The 24,092-nt window shown below is 45.1% G+C and overlaps 1 protein-coding gene across 1 annotated transcript in view; it reads left to right on the forward strand.

Annotated features, from left to right (window-relative positions):
* RIOX1 (ribosomal oxygenase 1) overlaps positions 1 to 24,092 on the forward strand; it is a 268,462-nt gene that overhangs the window by 138,348 nt on the left and 106,022 nt on the right. Inside the window, exons 8-9 of the mRNA XM_078649274.1 lie at positions 604 to 638; positions 1,764 to 1,942. Of these exons, the coding sequence (XP_078505400.1) occupies positions 604 to 638; positions 1,764 to 1,942 (214 nt within the window). The remainder of the gene's footprint in view (positions 1 to 603; positions 639 to 1,763; positions 1,943 to 24,092) is intronic.

The following is a 24,092-nucleotide window of genomic DNA, read 5'->3' on the forward strand; positions in this document are numbered from 1 at the left end:
TATATGTTGTCTGTAAATTAAGCCTGTCAGCTTTGTGCCTTGGCTACCAGTGGGTTGAGCTCAAGTTAATTTAGTGGTTCACCCTGACAAGGGTTGTGGCTATTATTTTAGACTGGTTCTCACCCCCTTCAACAAACAACGCAATTACATGCTTCTATTACTCAGACTTTTCATTAGCCCTGCTATCTTTAATAATAATCTGAACTGAGCTATATTCCTTTGTGCCCCAATTTTTTTGAGCGAAAGTAATACATTGTGTATGGGCTATGTATTAAGATACGATTTTGAAGTTATGACATATCATTGCGAATTTAATTGATACTGTTCTATTTCATCGCAGTTTTCTAAAATTAAGTATATGGTTTAAAAAAAACACATGTTGATGTTCTAACACTATTGAGATATGACTTGTGATATTTGTTCATTGAGCTACTGTCAAGTATTGCCTTTTAGGAGCTGCTACACTTCAATTAGAGGAGTTAAGGGTACAACGTGGGTAACCCTAGTTTGCAATATTTGCCTATGGGTGTCTCCTCTTAGTTAGGTTCTGGAGTACTGGATTTTGAATTTCCTTGTTAATGTTTTTTACTTATTTACTTACAGGAAAAGCACAGAATTATTACCACAGTATTCAAGTAGTGAGTATTACTCTGAATCTTCATTTAGGTGATTTGTAAGTGTTCAAAGCAAGAGATGTCTGTCTTCATCTTTAAGAAAACTTCATTTACAGCCTCATGTGTCTTGTTGTCTTTTCAAGTCTATTTTCACATATATTAGAACTGTGGCAGGCAAAATGTTTTACTTTTTTTTTTTTTTTAAACTTGCATCTAGAATGTATTTTACAAAGCCATTGCACAATGTAGTTCACTTGTCTAAAACACATGTTAGTCCAATAGTGCTACCAGGTTGTCTAAAGAAATGAGCATGAATTCCTTTAAAATAAAAAATAGAGTGGCAATATGCCCCCTTTATTGTGAAATGTGAAAGCCAACATGTGTTTCATGATGTCTTAAATCCCTTCTTCAGGGCTACAACTCAGTACATACCATAGCTGACATCAAAAGGCAGCACTGCAAACAAATATTATTATTAATTCATAAAATGTAGCTTATTGTTCTTTTGGATAATGTGTTCTCGAAATCTGTACTCTATAGTATACCTTCAAAAATACTATTCAATATCAAACCTTCTGGTAGTGCAATGATGTTGTTACATCTCCATAGCTTCTTAATGTTTTGACCCGTCAAACGATCTAGGCCTGGGAACGGCCTGCGGAAGGAACTGGGAACTCCAATTTCAGCCTTTTAGAACCAGATTGGGCCCCAACAAGTGAGCAAGAGCAGCAGCAGGAACATTTGCAAGAGGAAAAGGACTTCTCCTTCCTGTGGAGTTTTTGTGGGAGGATCTCTTAGTGGATTGCTGCAGTCCTTGTTCTTACAGAAAATGCAGGAAAGACCCCATTTAATGATATGTAATTTTCTCCTCACAACCTCCTTCGGTCGCTAGATGTGGCAGTGTGTGCTCATCGTGTGCCCACAGTGATTCGTCACCAACATGCATTGGGTAGTTTTGCTAGCTGAATAAACTGCACTTCATAACACTATTACTGTGTACACCTTTCCTGTATACTGTGAGAAGCTGTTGATGGCATCACATCTGCCACTATAGCAAGCCTTCATTTTAGTTTTGGAGCAAATTCATTTGAATCCATATTAAGAGCCATTCCTGTTTGATCAGTATTCATCCTTTTCGTTTTTGTTCAGCAAATTTCAGCCAAGAAGAAATTGGAGAGCCCATTCTGGATACAGTACTTGAAGCTGGAGACTTGCTCTACTTTCCCCGAGGATTTATCCACCAAGGAGACTGTTTTCCTGATGCCCACTCTCTTCACATAACTGTTTCTTCTTACCAGAAGAACTCCTGGGGAGACCTCCTTGAAAAGGTATATTTTCTTTTTATATGTAGATCATCAGTGATCCATTGTCACAGCAATCAATTGTTTGTAGTGTAGACAATACAATACAGTGCGGACAAGAAGACACCTATTTACGGCTGCCTGCAGCATGTCTTTGTAACTGGCTCACCAAATGGAAGCCTGTCTGCACGCCAGCCATGCTGTTCGTATTGCAATTGACTTCAAGTCACATCTTGGAGAATGTAAAAATTGACATCTTGTTTATTCTTGCCGACATCAGTGAGTCATGAGTAGGCTCTGACCCTTTTCCCAAGCACCAACCCATCTCTGCAGTGATGAAAAAGCTACACTGGCTCACAATCCCCAACCGCATTAAATTCAAGGCACTATGCACAGCCTACAAAGCAATCCATCACTCAGGTCCTATCTATCTAAGGAGAGCCCTGTCCACCCACACCCCTTGCAGAAATCTACGATCTTCTTCTGCCAATCTCCTGACTGTCCCCCGAACATACAAGGTCTCTTGGAGAGACAAAAGATTCACTGATGCCACGGCAAAACTATGGAATTCCCTTCCCCCACAAATCAAAGCTTGCCCTATGTTGCTCTCTTTCAGGAATCTACTAAAGACCTGGCTATTCACTCAATCTGCAATCTGCGTTAATACCTTTATCCACGTCCTCAGCGCCAAGACACCCACGGGTATTTGTTGCGCTCTACAAATTGCTTAAATAAATGCTGTTGGTATTGCAATTGACTTCAAGTCCCATCTTGGAGAACGTAAAAATGGACATCTTGTTTATTCTTGTAAAACACTTAGTAAATATCAGTGAGTCATGAGTAGGCTCTGACCCTTTAAGTGATGCATGTTTTGGCTTGGGTAAACCACTGTGAGGTCAATATTGAGGAGTTAATCATCCACCCTCATTTGTACCATATTGCCCAGCCATCAGTGAAGCAGGGAACCAGCTTGTCTTGTGCTTTAAGTGTGCATTCTATAGTCAAGCAAAGGGTAGAAATATGAGGTGATTTTCATACATAAATAAATATGCTTTTTTGTTACTGAATGTTGGACTTTGCAGGATTCTGCACCTGATTTAGTTTTACAAACAAAGAGATCACAGACACAAGTTATACTACAATGAAGCACTGGCTTGTGGAATTTTGAACATCTGTAGATTCTTTTCTTTATTACTGAGTGTATCCAACAAACAGTTCGCAGCCAACGTGTTTCACCTACAAAGGGATCATCAGGGCACAGAAACTTTGATCCACTGAAAGTCACATGGATCTTCAAAATATAAGGCAATTTAAAGAGACGGGAACGTGACCACAATAGGCTTGGAAATCAGACCCTCAAAGTAGTCCGTGTAGTCTAATGCGTACAAAGAAAGTGAATTTGTCTTAGTCCAGAGTTCATGTCAAGATTGTATAGTACTAGCAGATTGGTATCCACTAATAGTATAGTTCAAGGTCCGAGACCCATCGATAAGTTACAAGAAGCATCCCGCTCCAAAGCTGATCGCGATCCAATGTGTGACATGTTAGGCACCTAAACGGTGTTAACATTCGTCCAGCATGTTTAGCTGCTGCCTGTCCCGATGGCTACAGTATTTTTAATTTACCCCTGCTCATTAGGAGTGGTGTAGGGCTAACTATTATCGTTAATGACAGTTTGAAAGTTCAGCCTCTAAAACATGTCTCTTTTCCCTTGGCAGAACTTCTGAAGTTTTCTATTTGGCTTTCCCACACAGCATCCACTGGTTGTATCTTTTGTTTTCAACCCCCTGGGGAATGTACTGGTTTTGCAGATGCAGGTGTGGACTTCCTAGCCCTATTATTAGTTATCCATATTGTTTTTTTCCTATTTGGTGATTTTAATGTGTGGGTTGAGATCCCTAATGCCATGATCATGCATTTTGTTTTGTTCTTTGTTAATTGACCTAGTAAGTGGTACCCTGGGTACCTAGGGCCTGGAGGCTGAAGAAGGACCCCTGGGACCATCTCACTAGGACCAGGCCACTCCCCCTGCTGCTGTCATAACCGTGTGAGGTGAAATAATAACCAAGTCTACATGGCACACTGCCTGTGTGACATGCCAGGTAGCACTGCCTAAGATATTGGTAAGTCAGCCCCCTAGCAGGACTTACGAGCCCTAAAGCAAGGTGCACTATATGCCAGGTGTGGGCATATCTTCATGAGCAGATATGCACTTACATGTAAGGGTCTATTCCTTAATATTGTATATGCCAGGGAAGCCATAGAGAGTACATGGGCTGGGAACTTGACAACTCGAGTTTCACAGCATCATGATGACTTCACTAAACCCAGGAGTGTTTGGTACCAAACAGCTCCTTGTAATAAAGCCACACTGGTGCCAGTGTGAGATTTATTAAAACTTACTCAAAGGGCACTTCAGAGGTGCCCCCTGAAAACCTACCAACCTAGGTGTGGTCTCTGACCGGCTGTAGGCAGCCAGACACCAACAGGCATGTTTCTGAACCCTGGGGTAGAGAGCCCCTGCTCTCTGGGACCAGAAGCAATGCACATCCTTGCCAGTGGTATCGTGCCTCCTCCCCAGAATGAGCCAGTGCACAAAGAGGGAAGCTTCAAAGGCGTGTCGCCTTCGTAATGCAACCCTCAGCCTCTGCTTCTAGCAACAGATGGCAGTCCCTGGTTTACACCCCCACTTTGAGCAGGAAAAGCAGCGGTAACATTAAAAAAGCTAGGAGGTGTGCTTGCCTCCGCCAACCCCACCCCTAAGATGGGGGGAAGCTTGTTAAAGCACTTTTTTAAGTGCCCGCCATCTTGAGGATGGGGGGACCCCTCCAATCGGGGCTAGAAAGGACTGGACTTTTTAACAGTACCAGCGGTGCCAGGGAACAACACCTATAACCTTCATGGGATACCTGTTTCGGCGCACAAACTACAGAGACACGGGACACTTCCTTCGGCGTCAAAGATTCAAGGTTTATTTACTGCAGGGAACACAGAAGTCACAACAAGTACAACACGTGCAACTTGGGGAGACTGCTTCAAATTGGTTCTGTGGATCGCTCCTTTTATACAAAATTAACTCATAGGACAACATGGTACACAAAAGTTTACAACCTGGTTCCCATAATTATCCCTCAGAGGGGTCGCTTTGGTCACTTTGGTACACATAAGGTCCGGAACATAAGTGCGGAAACATTTGGCGGTTCCCAACTGTAAAAACCCATCTTCCCAACATTAGTGAATTCCAATCGGCAGTAAAACAGATCGAAATAGGGACAAAGACAGGTGCAGAGGGAGATGGAGACAGTGGGGAAATCGAAAAGGGTGTAAAAGGGGAGGTATCGGGAAACACGAGATACAGGCATCAAAGGGACGTGCCTAATGAGATGCACGGCTGAGACAATAAACCGGACGGCAAGATGAGCCTCGAGCGGGGCCATCTGCCTTACAGTATCATCCCCCTCATCGTAAAAGATATTTACAAAGTACATGTGTCTTCCACAAATATCCTGAGAGTCCCAAGGTGACGAAGCGGACAGTGTCCGTTCGCTGGCTACTTGAGGGCAAGAGACAAAATGGATGCCGTATCTAAGATGGAACCCGTGGGTACAGATGAAAAACCCACATATCAAACGAACGGTTTAAGTTAGCACAGCGAAACTGCGCACACTTACTAAACTCGTCATTTGCGGTTCTTAGATACCAGACTCGACCATATTCGTGCGAGTCGAAAACATCACTTAAAATTGTCACGGAACCTCAGACGCTCCTTTTGCCCTCATGTAGGCAAGCACTAGTCGGAATCATATTCGATATTCATCAGACCCTCGAGATGTTGCTGTAGCATAGCTCTGTCCAACCGAGACCCTTTGGTAACAGGTGGCTGTCTCATACACGTTGTAGCACAGAGGCCACATAAGGCAGGACCGCACTGCACGCAAAGGCAACACGTGAACAGGAACACTACAACGACTCCAATGATCGTCAGAATTTTCCAACCCCAAGTCGACATCAGGCCCCAAAACCATCCAAGTAGCGTCCAATCCCCTACATCCACGTGTATGGATTCGGAGATCTTATGCAACTTCGAGATGGCTTGATAGACAGTCGGAGCGTTATCAGGAATGAAAATACAGCAGCTCGAATGGATCACCTTACATACCCCACCTCGATCTGCTAAGATCACATCTAAAACCATACGGTTTTGTAACGTCATAAGTCTATCCGCCTGAAGTTCTGTGGTGATATTACCAAGGGCACTGGCAGTAATATTAGCTGTCGATTCTACCACTCGAGTCAACTGTCTCAGGTTCCTACTATTAACCATAGGTCCCCAAAATGGGAGGAAACCCTTGAAAAAGTCTCCTGCCTCTTGACCGGCAGTATCCTCTTCGCTAATTACGCCTCTCACAACTCTAATTTTGTGATAATCTGCATCTACAGTAAATGTCGGAGGCAACAAGTTTGCGATAAAACATGAGCCCATGAAGTCAGAGGGCAACCATGCATACGCACGATCATGACAAATAAAGTATGTACCCTTGGCAGCCAAAAACACAGGGGACGAGACCATTGGCAAAATATAATTTTCAGTGCAAGCACTCTCTCCAAGTCGGGCTTTCGATCTACGGCCGCGACCTATTAAACAAAAATTGCCAGTGTGGGGTACGACCCATATCGGAGGCGAGCTTTTAAGCTGTTTTTCACCAGTGAACACACTATATTCGCCTCTACTTAGGACCCTATAGGCTTGTACCTCTTCTTCAGGGATAAGCGAGGGATCATAGATATCGCTATCTAAATCCTCTATTGCTATAGACAAAGATTTTTGGTACGAAGTAGGACCAGAGTAGGGGGAACGTGGTTCTCGAATGGGGTGGAAACCCAGTGCGCTTCGAAACATTGTTTGAAATGCTCGAGCAGACCCTTGGGAGCTATACGGTAACACCAGATATGGAATTCCCTTATCCGTAGTATGTGGCATCAACCCACACACCCAACAATTAGTAGTGTTAACCACTAACTGATGCTGATGAAGGAGCTGAATAAAGGAATTGTTGCGGAATTCTGCACGTCTAGCCTGCTCGTGTTCAGGTAAGATGTGAAAAGAATGAGGAGAAACAGTGGAGGTGAGTTTAAAGTCAGGGGTAGGAGTAGGTATGATAGAGGGCAAGAAGTAAGACATTGTGTAATACACTCCACCCGCCAATAACGCAGAAACAGTCACAAACAGTACGAATATTTGGAACACACAACATTTGGTACGACTGAGTTGCTGCAGCTTGAATCTCTGTGCTTGAGCTCTTTCCAAGTCCATCAGCTTCGAAAATGCCATTCCCTATGACCGTCCGCAACGTTTCTTGACGCACTTCGTTCTGTGTAGCAATAGTCAATTCCTAGGAGTTCCCAGGAACCGACGGTCTTTAACCTAGCGTCAAGACCTGCTAACCAGGAGGAAGTACACGCGCGGCCCTACGGCCTTTATTTCACAAATATATATATATATATATATAAAAGCAAATGTCTCTCAGCTGTGGAAACAAAAATGTAAGGAGCGAAGCTCAATGAATATATACAAAATAATTACAATAGTATGAGTGTTCAAACTGATCATGGAAAACGGGATAATGCACTTGTCAAGGGACAGAACGGGGTTTTTTTATTAGTCTTTAGTGCTGGATCTTAAAAAATATCGGGTTTTCCCAGGACGTGTCTGTTCGTTAAACAAAAGATCCGTTGAAGGGACAACGCCCTGTTGATCAGCTGAATGTTCTGGTCTTGAGTCTTCTGATGACAAGTGTTCAATAATGCCTTTTTGCTGCACTGAGGATTCTCCGACAGGTTGTGCGTCGCTGAAAGGTACAAACGCCGGCAATCCTTCGGTTTCAGTTGATGCAATGCCTTTCCTTACCCATAAGTCTGCTGGCAACGGAATGGGGACTTTCTTGGTATGGGTGGCATGCACCCAATTTTTCCGCCCCTCAAGACGAACTGCAGTTCTCGTGGCAAGGAGGACCTGATAGGGTCCAGTGAACCTGGGATCCAAATTGTTCTTGCGTGAAAAATTTCGCGTTACCACCCAATCTCCGGGCTGGAGCTGGTGGCCTGGACCCTCCGTCTGTGTCGGCAATGCTTCGTGAACCTGTTGGTGAATTAACCTCAGTTTAGCAGTCAAGTCATGAAGATAATCGATCAACATTGGATACTCAAGATCACAAAAGGCACCCGGTCTAGGGACCCCCCAAACATTGGCAGGACGACCGAACACTATTTCATAGGGACTGAGCCCTACTCGGGAGTGTACAGTTGCCCTTGTTGACAGTAATGCTAAGGGTAAAGCGTCAGGCCACGAAAGACCTGTCGTAGCCTGAATCTTTGCTAGTTTTAGTTTAAGGGTGCCATTGTACCCTTCAACCAAACCGGCTGACTGAGGATGATTGGCACTATGAAATTTCTGAACAATCCCTAACCCGCGACACACACTCTTCATCACGCTCCCAACAAACTCACTTCCGTTGTCTGACCACACAACCCGAGGCATTCCGTAGCGGGAAAAATACTCTTTGAGTAAAATTTTTGCCGTGGATAAAGCCGTATTATCCTTAAGGGGGTAGGCCTCGATCCACCTAGAAAATGCACACACCACAACCAGCACATACTTCAAATTATTACATCTCTCCATGTGGATAAAGTCCAACTGGATAACTTCGAAAGGGTACGCAGGAGGGGCAAAATGGCCAGGTGGAGTGGGAGTGCCCTTACCAGGATTGTGCATCAAACACACCATACAATTCTTAACCAAGCGTTCAGCACATTTCGTAATACCATCATTCTTCCACACAGGAAACAGCAATTTACAGATACCTTTCGCGCTAATATGTGCTAACCCATGTGTCATAGTCACAACAGCCAGCACATATGCATCAGGCAACATCCATATTTTCTGTTCCGATAAGTCAGTCCAACAACCATTCGCATCCAACTTTCCCGTACTTTCTTTCCACTTCGCCTTTTCAGTCTCGGTGGCCTCATTCTGAATTGCTTTCACACTTTCGATAGTGTTCTCACACATACTTGATTCTGCAGGCCACCTAACCGAACTCGTCACATACATTCGAGTGCTAAGGTTCCGGGCAGTCTCCTTAGCAGTCTCATCCGCAAACGCATTACCACGACCAACATCATCCGTCACCTTACGATGCGCACTACATTTAACAATTGCCACTTGCTTAGGCAACGTAAGTGCATCCAAAAGATCATTTACAAGCTGTCCATGTTGAATCTTCGTACCATGTGACGTAAGGAATCCTCTCTCTCTCCACAGTCGTCCAAAACTATGTGCCACACCAAACGCATACTGGCTATCTGTAAACACATTCACCCGTTTATCCTTAGACAACACACACGCTCTCGTCAAAGCAATTAACTCAGCAGCCTGAGCCGAATTCTGACTTAATCTTGCACTTTCCACAATTGTTCTCAATGTAACTACAGCATACGCAGTCGTCACATCACCGTTCGGTAATTTGAAACAAGAACCATCCACATACAAAGTACCATCGGGATCTGTCAATGGAGTATCTTTTAGGTCAATGCGACCCTTAGTTTCCTCTTCAGTTTTGAGATAGCAGTCATGTACTGCTTCACCACTTGATTCTGCGTCGATCGGCAGCAATGTTGCTGGATTCAACACATTACATCGTTTTATCCGTATATGACTGGCCAGCAACGTCAACTCATATCCAGACAATCTTGCGCTCGTCAGATGTTGAGTTTTCGTTCGGTTCAATAGAGTGTCGACTGCATGCGGAACCATTACCGTGAGCATATTATCCATGACTAGACCTGCGGACTGTCGAATGGACGCCGCAGCTGCCGCTGTTGCCCTTAAGCAACTTGGCAAAGCTCTTGCTACTGGGTCTAAAGTCGAAGAAAAATAGGCACATGGCGTTGCTTACCACCAAAAGACTGTGTCAAAACACTCAACGCGCAACCATCCCTCTCGTGAACGTATAGTGTAAACGGCTTACTGTAGTCAGGGGTACCCAACACAGGAGCCGAACACAACGCATCACGCAATTCCGAAAAACTTTTCTGACATTCTTCAGACCAGGGTACTGGGAATGAAACATCTTTACATGTAAGGGCTATCAATGGTTTCGCCAACAATGAAAAATTTGGAATCCATTGTCTGCAGTAGGACGTAATACCTAAAAAGGCACGAACATCTCTTTGGGTTTTTGGCACAGTCATTCGGGAAATCGCTGCAATTCTCTCTGGGGTCAACCTTCTCCCTTCTTTTGACAATAAGTGACCTAGATAGGTAACTTCTTGACAACAATACTGTAGCTTTGAAGGCGATACCTTGTGGTGCAAGTCATGTAGATAGTGCAATAATGATACTGTAGCCGTTTTGCAAATGGCCTCCGTATCAGCTGCCACTAAAAGATCGTCAACGTATTGAATCAAAGCTGCACCTTTAGGCAATACAAAGGCATCAAGCTGACCTTTAAGTGCTTGGCTGTAGATTGACGGACTCTCACAGTAGCCCTGTGGAGCGCGTTTTAGCCTAAAACTGCGACCTCCTAATGAGAATCCGAACAGGTCTCTGCTTTCCTCTGCAATCGGGATGCTAAAGAAAGCATTTTTTAGATCGATCACTGTGAACCAGGAGGCAGATGCTGGAATCATTGTTAATAAGGCTGTAATGTCAGGGACCACAGGAAATTGCGGAACCACTATTTTGTTTACCTCTCTCAAATCTATTACAAAACGATACACAGGAGGTTTAGTTGGGTCAGTTCGTTTCAGAATTGGTAATACAGGGCTATTGCACACGTTTCCACGCGTTTCTTCAACAACACCTTTTCCAATGAGATCATGAACGATTGCTAACAGCGCTCGTTCGCCCTCAAGAGAAATACGATATTGAGGTAAACGCGGTAATCGCGCATTTTGTTTCAATTGAATCTCATAGGGTGGAATGTCTAACAGGCCCACGTCATTGGGACCTGTGGCCCATAGAGACGCAGGGAGGGAACTCAATTCCGATGGGAATTTATCAACCGATAAATACATGGGAGAGATCACTCTCCGTCCCAATGTAAGTTCCACTCCTTCGGGGGAACAATACAATGTTGCATATAATCGTTTCAACAAATCCAGACCCAAAAGATTTTCACCACAACCTGTAGAGAGAATCAGTGGAGCGGTTAGCTCACGAGGTCCAATCATAAGAGGCAAAGGATTAGAGACTGGGTTACTAACAGGGGCGCCAGAGAATCCAACGGAAACATTCGTTAAGCCAGACAAAGGTGCGCCAGGGAGTTTTGAATGCATGATGGAACTTTTCGTCGCACCAGTGTCTAACAGAAAAGGCTCAACTACACCCGATGTAGTCACTGCAACGTAAGGCCCACTCTGGTCGACCGGAACTGACACTACTCCCTCTCTTTGTCGTTGGCTGTCCTAGTAGTGGTCATTTACAACAGTCTCGTGGTTTACATAATAATCATCCACATTATACTGTGCAGATCGAACTGACCCCGCATTTCGTTGGTCAAAGTAATTATTTGCATCTGATTGATTTTGATAACGATCACTCTGATTGTGGAATGAACCACGACCTCTACCACGTGGTGCCTGTTGAGGACCACCACCACGGTTTCCACGTGTCGACACACCATTCAGGCGGTCCCGTAAGGCAAGACAATCATATTTTAGGTGTCCCTCTTTCCTACAATATGCGCACTGATTATACCCAAGTGAAGATCTGGAATCAAAGTTGTCAGAGCGCGGCTGTGTCCTATCGGGCTGTGCTCGTGGTCGATACTGCTGTTGCGAATCATTTTGGTTTGATCGTGGAGGGTATGCTTGCTGCAACAAAACCTTTGTTTTGAGTTCTTTCGTTTTCTTTTCTACACGATCACTTTCTTCCTTTTCCCTATTCTCATAATACTGAGCCGTTGCTAGTATTTGCGCAGGGGTTGAAACTGCCCACGCACTTTCTGAATTCTTCAATTTGTTGCTTAGTTCAGGCAGCAAATTTGACACAAATTTGTCAACGAATAACCGCTGACCTCCCTCAGCGCCCATGTCCTGGCCGCTGTGGTCGACAAATGCTTCCTCAAACCTTGTAAAGAAATCCGAGACACTCTCGTCTTTCTTTTGCTTACAAGCTGATAACTTATCCCAGTTCACCTTCATCGCTGGCATGAGAGTTTTCATGAACGTAATGATTTTCTGAGGTAAATCCAAGATCAACTGTTCAGGTTTGGCCCCACCAACTTGTAATGCATCAGCTGCTAGTAGTGCAGCCCAATCACCCCCTAATTCAGCTGCGTGATTGGCTTGACGAATTTTAGCCCAAACTGGTTGCGGTACAACATTGCCAAACAACATGTCGATGTCGGCAATATTCATAATAGAAGCTTCTATCAGTTGTGATAACTCCTTATAATAACCAGCCGGATTTTTACGCGGATCGGGTAAGGATTGCTTCACTTGCAAAACTTCCGATCGTTTCCATGGAAGATGTATCCACACCCTTCGAAAATGTGGTAAAACCGCGGGGTTAGCTTGCGGATCTCCAGGCACCCACAGTGGCGGGACTTCTCTCATGGGATACTGACCAGGAACCGCTTTCCAGTTCTCAGTGGTATCATCTAATGTCACCCGAGAATGTGCTGTGGATCTGAATGCTAATAAGCGTTCCACTGCACGTCGTACATCGTCTCCTATAATCATACCGTTCGAAAAGTGACTTTGAAGTTCAATTATGTCGGACGGTACATCATCTACATCATTATTGTACCATTCTTCCCTCAAAAAGTTACACATTTCCTCGAATACGAATCTCTGTGTAGGCTCATTAAACTGAGTAAACGTATCAAAGACTACCCGCGGAGTGTAATTAGCAGGATGTCTTATCCACCTATGTGCCATTGTTACTAACGTCTCTTTCTCCCTACCACTAGGGATCTGACTCCGTCTCTGAGGAGTTTCAGAGGAATCAGATGAAAATAACGGACCAGAAAGAGGAGAATAAAGAGTAGCCACAGAGTTAGGAACACGCTTACGAACAGAAGGAGAAAGAAAAACAGGGGCAACAACACTAGAGGTGAAGGAAGGCATAGTAGGAACGGACAAGGTAGTTGTAGTAGCAGAAACAACAGTCTGCAAAGGTACAGGTACGGGAGCAGTAGGAACGAGGACAGGTGGTGGAACAAACGTAGGGTTAACAGCGGGCTGGCCCGCAGCCGCTGGAGCAACAAGAGGAACAACAGGAGGAGCTATAGGAGGAACTACAGGAGCAGTAGCACCCTGTACATAAGGAGGTGGTGATTTCATCAAGTATGATAACAAGGAATCCTCCTTCAAATCTTCTTCTTTCTTTTCTAGATTATTCGGTAAAACTGGGTAACATTTATCTATTTTCATGTGATGCAATCTAGTAGCGATTTCCATATCTTTTTCTTCTTTGTCTTGTCTACATTCTTTTATAGCTTGCATTACAGGAACGAACTCTTGCTTTTTATCTTTTTTAAGTTGTTTGATTTCTTTCTGTTTGGCCTCTTTACGCCATATCCGAAAGGAATCAAACATAGCTGGCCTAGCTTTCTTTAAAAATAATTTAGCCTCAAGATTATCTAAAATCGAAAGTTCAAAAGTTCCGTGTGGTGGCCATCTAAGGTCACTGTCTTTCTTTGTATAGCGGATCCAGTAATCATTATATATTATAGGACCCACCCCATGTCGACTATAAAGATCATGTATCGGAGTTCCAACTGGAGGTATCGGACATGAGTCCTCCAACCGGGAATCCATTGCGCAACATTTGAAAATACGAAACAAATCACTATGGCTAGGCATCGTGCACACTAACCTAGTATCAAACTTCATGGATTACCGAAGCAATAAAACCTCGTGTAAGTCAAAACCCTCGGTTTTTGGCAATTGCAACTGTCAAATAATACTAAGGACCAATACTAAGAACCACAAATGCAATGGAACCATGCAACACCACAAAGCCTTAAGGCTATTACAAAGCTCGGAGAGCTAACCACAAAGCCCGAGGAGGCTATTACAAAGCTCAGTGAGCTATTACCACAAAGCCTTAAAGGCTAACCACAAAGCTTTCAAAAAAGCTAGAACAACCACTAAGGACTGGGAGCGACCCACAAATACTTAACTCAGAACTTCAATGGCGTCACCAGGAAGGCCCGTCTATCGTCTCGCTTGTACATAAGGTCTACGCCGGGCGTCGAAGACAGGTCGACAGTCAGGGCATCGGTCCGTTGCAGCCGTCAGGAGGCGGGAATCTTCGCAGGGAAAAACTTCGGGCCACTTATTTCGACAACAGGATCGATGAAGCGGGGTGCACCTTCCCTCGGAGATTTCACACGAAGTTCCTCACGATCATCAGGCTTTGGACCGGACCGGTACCGCTGAAGTCGCCCCACGTTGGGCGCCAACTGAAGGACTGGACTTTTTAACAGTACCAGCGGTGCCAGGGAACAACACCTATAACCTTCATGGGATACCTGTTTCGGCGCACAAACTACAGAGACACGGGACACTTCCTTCGGCGTCAAAGATTCAAGGTTTATTTACTGCAGGGAACACAGAAGTCACAACAAGTACAACACGTGCAACTTGGGGAGACTGCTTCAAATTGGTTCTGTGGATCGCTCCTTTTATACAAAATTAACTCATAGGACAACATGGTACACAAAAGTTTACAACCTGGTTCCCATAATTATCCCTCAGAGGGGTCGCTTTGGTCACTTTGGTACACATAAGGTCCGGAACATAAGTGCGGAAACATTTGGCGGTTCCCAACTGTAAAAACCCATCTTCCCAACATTAGTGAATTCCAATCGGCAGTAAAACAGATCGAAATAGGGACAAAGACAGGTGCAGAGGGAGATGGAGACAGTGGGGAAATCGAAAAGGGTGTAAAAGGGGAGGTATCGGGAAACACGAGATACAGGCATCAAAGGGACGTGCCTAATGAGATGCACGGCTGAGACAATAAACCGGACGGCAAGATGAGCCTCGAGCGGGGCCATCTGCCTTACAGTATCATCCCCCTCATCGTAAAAGATATTTACAAAGTACATGTGTCTTCCACAAATATCCTGAGAGTCCCAAGGTGACGAAGCGGACAGTGTCCGTTCGCTGGCTACTTGAGGGCAAGAGACAAAATGGATGCCGTATCTAAGATGGAACCCGTGGGTACAGATGAAAAACCCACATATCAAACGAACGGTTTAAGTTAGCACAGCGAAACTGCGCACACTTACTAAACTCGTCATTTGCGGTTCTTAGATACCAGACTCGACCATATTCGTGCGAGTCGAAAACATCACTTAAAATTGTCACGGAACCTCACTAGGTCTATGCCCCTTCCCACAGGAGGGTGGCATAATAGAGGGTGTAGTCACCCCAGGTGGGGTGCCCATTGGCCCTATCTGGTATCCCCTCTAAAACTCCCCCTAAATTTAGTATTTAGGTGGCTCCCCAGACCTGGACCCCAGATCTTCGACGACCCAAGAAGAAAAGACACCCTGCAGCAGAAGGCAGAATACAACTGCCTTGGCCCCAGCCCTACCAGCCTGTCTCCAGTTTCGATGAAACCTACGACCGGTCTTGCACACGATTCTAAAACCCCTGGGAGGACTATTGCCTTCAATAAAGCGTACCTGCCCAGAAGAAATCGATTCCAAAGACTCCAAATTCCAGTAGATCCGCATCTCCAGCCCACTCTGCACTCATCGCCGATGCCTGATTCTGAGTGGCTCACCTGTGCAGTGAAGTCTCCCCAGTAATCCTGACCTCGTGTCCGGCGTTGACTGACCGCTCCTGCCCTTCACGCCGACGCCTGCATTATGAATTCAGGAGTTCCCCCCCACCATGACTGGCCTCGGTGAGAAGAGTCCGACGTCCAAAGGCGTCCCTGCACCCGAAGCCCCTGGTCCTTGGTGAGCTGAACCGATGGTGCCCCTACGACCACCTACATCCCAACTTACCTCTTTTGTCATTCGTCTTGCTCCTCCAGTCTCCAGCGCCACGCCTGCAGCCTCTTTGCCGTCAGAAAAATCCTCCTTGAAAAGCATTTGTCACCAGACATCGAATGTCCACCATGCACCAGGCCGTTCTTGTGCCGCTGGTAGTGTATGCTTGGTGCTGCTTTGTGGCCCCCCTGTGTTTGTGCTAACCCCCAAAGCTGGGGCTCGGTAACCAATGTACTTACCTGTAAGCAGTGTGGGTCCAGCCACCCCCTATCTTCATTGAAAAGCCTTGGGTCGAACTCAGGTTTTGTCCTCTGCACCCGGCCGCCCAGTGCTGCTAGTGATGCAGTCTTTGCACTTCCCTGATCCCTGGCCCTTGCTCACTTTTGGCTCCTAAGACTGAAATTGTACGTTTGATACTCATCTGGTTAACCGCAATATTGTTTCCCCCATAGGATAAGTTGGACAGTGTGAAACAGTTTCTAAGTGTCGATTTTTTTTTTTTTTGTTGATTTTTTTTTAAGTGAAAAGTATTTTTTATTAAAACGTACGCCTTATTATGAAGACCTAGGGCCAGATGTAGGTAAGTCTAATTTACCGATTCATAAATACCGAATTTTACCGATTCGGTATTTATGAATCGGTAAATTAGATGTAGATACAAAATCGGTCATTTTTACCGATTCGGTATTTACCGATTCTGTAATTACAGCATCTGTATTTGCCATTGATTCCTATGGGCCTTGAAGCCCATAGGATTCAATAGCAAATACCGATTCTGTAATTACAGAATCTGTAAAAATACCGAATTGCCAAGGGGGACAGGGTGTCACTTTGACACCCTGTTGCACCCCTGTAACTGGCTTGTGCGCCATGTGGCACACAGACATGCCCTTAGGGCATGTCTGTGTGCCACATGGCACAGGTGTACATGCACAGATGTGCATGTACACAGGGATTCGGTATTTACCATGCAATTCTATTCCATGGTAAATACCGAATCCTGAAAGGCCTGAAGCACTGTTCAAAGTGCTACCTACATCTGAAAATACAGATTCGGTAATTTTACCGAGTGGTAAATTTACCGAATCTGTAAAATTTACAGAATCGGTAAATTGACCGATTCTGTAATTTTACCGATTCAGTAAAATTACCGATTCAGTAAAATTACCGAATCTGTATGTTTTTTGAGCCCCTACATCTCCATAGCCCAATACCGGTCGGACACGGCCGAAAATCGGTATTTTCGGCCGTTTCCGACCGTTATTGGGCTACCTACATCTGGCCCCTAGGTCTTAAAATAAATTGTTGTATCCATCTGTAAAAATACCCAGCCACCAATAAAAAGATTTAGGGACTGCATGATAGCAGTCAGCTCATGGGTGATATTCCACTGCCTTAAGTTGAATTCAGGGAAGACCGAGGTAATACAGTTCGGTAATTACTCTACCTCCTGGTCTCAGATTTGGTGGTCGGATGTCCTGGTAACAGCACTGATCCCGGTCATAAAGCCAAAAATCTGTGTGTGATGATGGATACGAGACTGGACTTTGAAGCTCAAGTCAAGGCAGGTTTATCATCCAGCTTCTTTTATTCTCAAAGCGATTAAGAAAATCCTACCTCTGATTCCAACAGAAAGCAAGAAAACTGTAGTTACATCTGTATTCCTTTCCAAACTGGATTATTGCAATGGGCTATATCTCGGTATGCACATGAAGCAACTACACAGGCTTCAGATGATCCAAAATGCGACTGCAAGGCTCCTCTTAGGGATTCCAAATTTCAGTTAGTGGGAAAGCACCTTCAAAATCTGCATTGGCTACCGATCAAAAGTCGTATTAAGCTCAAGATCCCCGTGCATTAGATATAAGACACTACTCGGTACCGGTCCTCAGTTCCTGAAGCGGTCACTGTACTGGTACTCTCCAAACAGATGCCTTTCGTCACATGGGGCAAAATGTATACTTTCTCAGAGATTTTTTAAATCCAACTGGGACGGTAGAAGTTTTGTGGTGGAAGCTATGAGGCTCTGGAACACCCTCCCTCTTACCATCAGAAATGTTCCCTCCTTGACATTGTTCAGGGAAGCCATTAAGACCTTGTTGTTCGCTGAATAGTGCTCCAGCTCGCTTCTTGATTGCTAGCGCCAAGACACCCTTTGGTATTCGTGCGCTGTATAAATTTATAACATAACAAAGTACAACCACAGTATCATTTTATAAAATTCGTCTGGATCTCCTTCTTGAGTCGTGTGTCCTTTATTGATCATGTGCGCAATAAATGTCTTGCACTCTTTTGTATTAGGCCTAAGGCTGCTCGCCCACACTACCACGGAGTTTTGCATTGAGCCCTAGACACTTATGGGGAACCCCTCGACTGCACGAAATTACCAACTAGTGGCAATATCATAAACCAAGCCAGCTTCCTACTCAGATTTATGAGAATGCGCAGCAGCTGTACAACTTTAAAGATAAATGTTCTGAGCTCTTTTATAGTCTGGTAGCCCTGCCTAATGGCTACTGTTGTGTGGTCAGTACAATTAGCTTTGACATAGTGTCTTGTTTACATTATGAAGCAGAAATGCCTATATTGTCCAGGTAACCTATGAGTTGTTAATGGATTTGGCAATTTCAGTCCCATCCCGATCACCTCTGGAGCCGGTTCCCCCGTGGTTTGGAAAGTGGAGCTCCCTGTCTGGGAAGTCTTTTCCTAAACATCTGTAATTAATCCATCTCAGTGCAACAGTCCCAGAGGAATGAAAAACAGCCTTGCTTGTGCCACTGTTAAAGGAGGCCAATGATGAACCTGCCAGCTTAAGCAATTTATGCCCCATATTGCCAATGCCTTTTCCTGTATACATTTTAAGGACGTTCGTAAATGGGTAGATTTCTTGGTTTGTGGAACAGCATAACATCTTAGACCAGGTACAATTAGACTTTCGCCCTGTGCATGGGACAAACAAATCTTGTGTTTTTTCCCTTTCTCCATACAACACTTGGTCGTCCATTGGCCATTTTCAGTTCCCTGGATTATTGTATTTCTCCTCTGTTACTTCCCCACCTCTCCTATCATGATCTTTGCCATATGTTCTTTTTTAATAAATTGGGGTCTCGGTTACTGCAATTTCCTACAGGACGGTTCCTTTTATTTACAGCTCTGATTGGCTTCTGCCACCTTGGAATTGTAAATAAAAAAAATGTACATACTGGCTCCATCATGCCAAACAAGTGTGAGTGCATACATGATGATACCTGTGAGTGTGCCAGTCATCACGCTGGGCTGCTGTAGCATGATTCATGCACATCACCTTTTTCTTTTTCTTTTTTTTTTTTTTTGCAGGTGCTGAACAGCAGTATCAAAATGCATTTTTTCTCTTTTTGGCAATTCTCAATAGAATAGGTAAACAAAACAGTGGAAAACCAATAGGGCTACATTGACAGAAAAACATAGGACCTTCTTGGCTTTGCAGGTGCTTGGTAATTACACTAGCTTCATTATGCGCCTCCATTTCTCTGTTGTGTGTGCTACAGAGGAAGGCAGTTTTAAGAGGGTTTCTCTGTTCAGTCACAGAATAATTTAACTTCATATTGGTATTGGTATTAGATTTTTGCTTTCTCCCCCAACCCTCTTACAATTTGGCTTTGAGCTTATAATCCTGTAATGTGGTCTTCATAGATCTAATATCTTTTTAGAACTATTCCTTATTTCCTTATACATATTGACATTACATTTTAGGCAGGCTTTATTTCTTGCTTCCAGAGTGGCGCTAGGAGAAGTGTCAAAAGACATGGAACTTTTATAGTTTTGCAACAATTTCAGATAGTAATGGCTTTTTCATTTGTAAAATATACGCCTTACATTGAGAAGCATGTCTCCTTTTCAGACTTTTTATTGGCACATAGGAAAAAGAAGGTTCTGATTTTCCTTATGCTGGATTTTGTTTGCACTCCTGTTCATATTACTGCCTCTCATCCTAGGTCTTTAGGAGTGGTGACCACTGTACCTCCTCCCATCTTTTTGCCTCTCCTGGCACTCTTTGGAAGTCTGAATGCTTTAGATAGTCCCAGGAGGAAACTGGTTCCTAGAACTCTCTTCTCCAATGTAATGGTCGGTGTAGGAGAGTAGCCCTTTTTTAGGGCTCGCCTGAGCCAGCGCATGCGCTGCTCTCCGAGACATTTAGTAAGCGGCGTTTTCAGTGTGCTACCCCACGCTTTTGCTGGCCTAGCGCTTCAGTGCGTGCACGGGCGCAGCTACCAGCTTGCAGCGCCCAAGGTGCCTTCTGGAGCGCGAACTTCTGCACTTTCACGTTCTCACGCGCGCGCACTCAACTCACAGTCGCGTCTGCATGTTTTGCGACCAATGCTTGTTAAGAGCAAGCCGCACCGGCGTAACTCAGGTCACCGGGCAGCCTAGTGCACTTACTGCCTGTGCCTGCATGGCAGACCAGCAGTCGCCATTTCTTGGAATAATTATGCTTCACCAAGAATTCCATGGGCTTCAGTTGACCACAGTGCTGTATAAAGCTCAGCTGTCACTCCACGACATGTACCACCCCTCGGGTTCATTCCGCATGAGTGCCTCAATTTTCTGCTCCTGTTGCTGCCCTACTTGCATTACTTAGGCTGCGGCAGATCAGCAGCTTTCGGCCTACTGCAGCTCCTGGATTACAGCACGGAGCAAGCCATTATTTCTGCTGCCAGCCACAGCACAGCGTCCCTCGGCCTTCAAGCCACAACCCGTAAGCCGCTGAAGTGCACACAGCTCGTCCGTTCGTCTTCTATGTGACTGCACATCGCATCACTTCTGGTACCTCCAGGTAAGATTTCCCCTTATTTATTATGCAGCCACAAAGACACAGTTGAAACATCATTCAGGAAATCACCCAGCAAGCGTGAGCGCTGTCTGTTAGTTTGCTACAGTCACGATCGCAAGGCCTACTTAAAGCACCCCAAGGCATACCTGAATTGGGGACAACCAGTTGCTGAGCTGCATGTCACGCCTCCTGCTTTTGGAGTGGGTTAGTTGGGCCTGGTCTACTCTCTCTGGTTTCCCTTGTGAGAGTGCATGCGGCCACGGCATTTGGCTATGGTCAGTGTTCAGTGGGCACAGGAGCAGACCTTTGGTCAGTCCATGCATCCTCTCGATATTCCTTCTACTAGTGTCTTCATTTGGCGTTTGGTAAAGCCCCCAGAAGATGCTAAGAAGATTCTAGACAAAAGGTCTGGACTTTTTCCTTCCCTGTGGTAACTGCTAATCTCACATAGCATGCTGAGCACAGCCTTTGGCACTCAGCTTTAAACACCTGGATGACTTTGCCAAGCATGCATCCAGAATCAAGGTTGTAATCACACTGCCAATCTGTTGACTTGTAAATGAACAATCTGTTGTAGCTTCTATGATGTCATTAATGTTACTTGCAAGGTGATGTCATCTATGTTTTGGTGTGGTTGTTAGTCTGTGCATTGGAGGATATGGCAGCATAACTCACCAGCGCTAGTGAATTTCATTTTTTTGTATGTTGCATTATAACCATAGTATAATTTTAACTGATGCTCATTAGAGGAAGTTGTATTTTCTTTTTCTAACTTATGTAGGTATTGGATTTGAATAAATGACCCCTTTAATCAAGTTTCTATCCTATGAATTTCTTTGGTCGTGCAATTTTACCCTTGTGCAAAGTATCCAGTGGGTGTGTGCACAGACCTTGGGTCATTGCCTCTAACTGGTTGCTCTACCCTTACAGAAGGACCGCAGTCTTTTAACTTTTTAGGTCGAGCCTTGCTCAACTTTTAGTAAGGGGTAAAAAAAAGTGCTACCAGATGCTGCCATGGCAGGCCTAGAGCTTGAGTACATGTGCGCGGGTGAGCGCTTTGCGTGCCTCTCTGCGCTTCAATTCCCTCCCCCACCACAGATATCGTCACTCTGCTTGCCTCATTAAGTGCATTCCGATCACTTTTGCTTGAGCTCACATCTCCGGGGCTTCTCTTGCGTTTCTTCCTCCGCTGTTCTTCCTATAATTCCGGCTTCTGCGTCAGCTCTTGTTTTATCTTTCCTACCATTCCCCGTACTTCTCTTCACCTACTGCTTCTCCCTCTCACCATGCGTCTCTTTCACTGCTGGTTTCTCTCGTCCTATACTGTTGCTCTTCCCCGCTATTACTAAGGTAATAGGTGCCTCTCTGTCTTGCTTGCCCCCCCACCACCACAGAACGTGTTTCACGGCCGCCACTTTCGCGTGTTTTTTTTTTTATTTCCCACTCCTGGGCTTGTTTAAACTTCTGTGCAGACTAATGCGAAGTTGCCTCCGGTTTCGCATCCTCTTACTGACAATGAAAGTTTGAAAGCGTCGCTGATTGCTTTTTGAGTGTTTGCTTGAAGGAATAATCTTCCCACCGCCTATGCAGTAAGCTCAGAGGGGTCTCCTAAATCCTCCCTCGGCGGTGTGCGGGCTGAACTTCCGAAGGTGTAAACATTGATGGAATTTCATTTATGATGGTGAAGGGAATGGAAACGCTCGACCCATAGACTCTCTCCTGGCTGTGCTGGCGGAATCAATTAGAGGCAGATGGAAGGGGTTGTATGTGTTTAGTTTTAAATGATAAAATAAAAACAAGCCTTTGACAGACAGCTCGTCTCTTTATTTAAAAGCAATGCAGCCTCCCTGGTTAGCTAATGTTTTTTTGCTGATGCCGTTTGCGCATTGGCAAAAATAAAAATCCTTGCTTTCCGATGTTGAAATGCATCGGCAAAGAAAGAAATAAAAAAACGCAGTGATGTGTATGCATTCACATGCGTCACCAAGCATGCATGCAGTTATTTCACGAGGCATCCACCATTTTGTTTTTTATTTAAACTGCTGCTCAAAGATAACCGGTGTTCATATTGTTTTTCTCTTCCTGTCAGTTACTTCTTTTACACTATTTATTCAACTTGCTGTATGGATCAGAAATAAGCTATCTAGTCTAGAACCAAATGCCAAGCACAGTTTTATTCTTTTTTTTTGCTTGCAGAGAACACTGGTTTTCTTTTCTACAAAAGAAGACTCGGTCTATGCTGCAGTAAACTAGCCACCGAAGGTAAGGTTACACCCTGAAAATCAACTGACAGCCAACTTTAGGATCTTGGTTACAAAAAATACACCTATGCCACATTTTATCATGTGAGAAAATGTGTACCTTTTGATCTTGCATGTGCCAAAAACATTCAGCAAGACATGTACCTGACGGCTGAGGCACGGGTGTTATCAAAACACTTCGAGGAGAGTTAGGCCACAACCAGGACATGTTTCCGGGCCTCCACTACTGCAGTGAAGTTGCCTTTATAACCTAGTTTGACTGGCCGACCTAGTCTGATTCCAGCTGCCCCTTTTTAGGTTTCGCCTGGCGTCCGCTGCGCAGCAGCGTTCGCGCAGGCAAAATCTTTTGAGAAGCAGTATGGGGCTTTGTCCCGCCTGTGTCTTCCATTGGCTAGCTCCATAAATGGAGGCTAGCCATTGGAAGAGATGGTTGTCAATCACTCTTTCCCCCGTCACAACGCGATTCGGGGGCGTTTCCGTGTCTTTTTTTAAGTCCCGCCCCTTTTTTCGTCACGGCATTCGGTGGGCCTTTTTAGGGATTGATTTCGCGTCTTAGAGGTAAGCCATTTTGACTCTGCTTTTAATGTGTGTGTTTATTAATTATTTTTTTATTAACTTCACTTTTTATGCTTATCCCGTGTCCTGTTGTGCCTGGCTGTCGTGGTTAGTAGCGGGCCGCTGGGGAGGCTGGGGCCTGGGGGTCAATAGCCGAGTCTCTGCCTGAGGGCCCGCAGAGGGCTGTACCGGCTGGGGACTGCGGGGCGGGCTCTGGCCTATCGCGAAGGTAGTGGCTGGCATCACTCGCTCTGCTCGCTCCCCCCTCCCTCCCCCTTTTCAGGAGCGACGGGGGTACTGGCTGACTTAGTTAATGCAAAGGGGGGGGTCAATTTAGTCAAGCAGGCGTGTAACCCCCCCCCCCCCGATGCTGATGGCTGCAGAGGCGGGTATGGTAGTAGACGGCACGCCTGCGCCCGGGTGGGCTACAATTCGCATTGTATTTCTCGGGGGTAGGAGCATGTGGCGTACGCTGTTTGTTAACCCCCCACAACCGCCTCCCTCACTGCCGCCATTGGAGGACAAGTCCGGAGTGCGGG

Source organism: Lissotriton helveticus, chromosome 6 (assembly GCF_964261635.1).
Source record: "Lissotriton helveticus chromosome 6, aLisHel1.1, whole genome shotgun sequence".
NCBI classification, from domain to species: domain Eukaryota; kingdom Metazoa; phylum Chordata; class Amphibia; order Caudata; family Salamandridae; genus Lissotriton; species Lissotriton helveticus.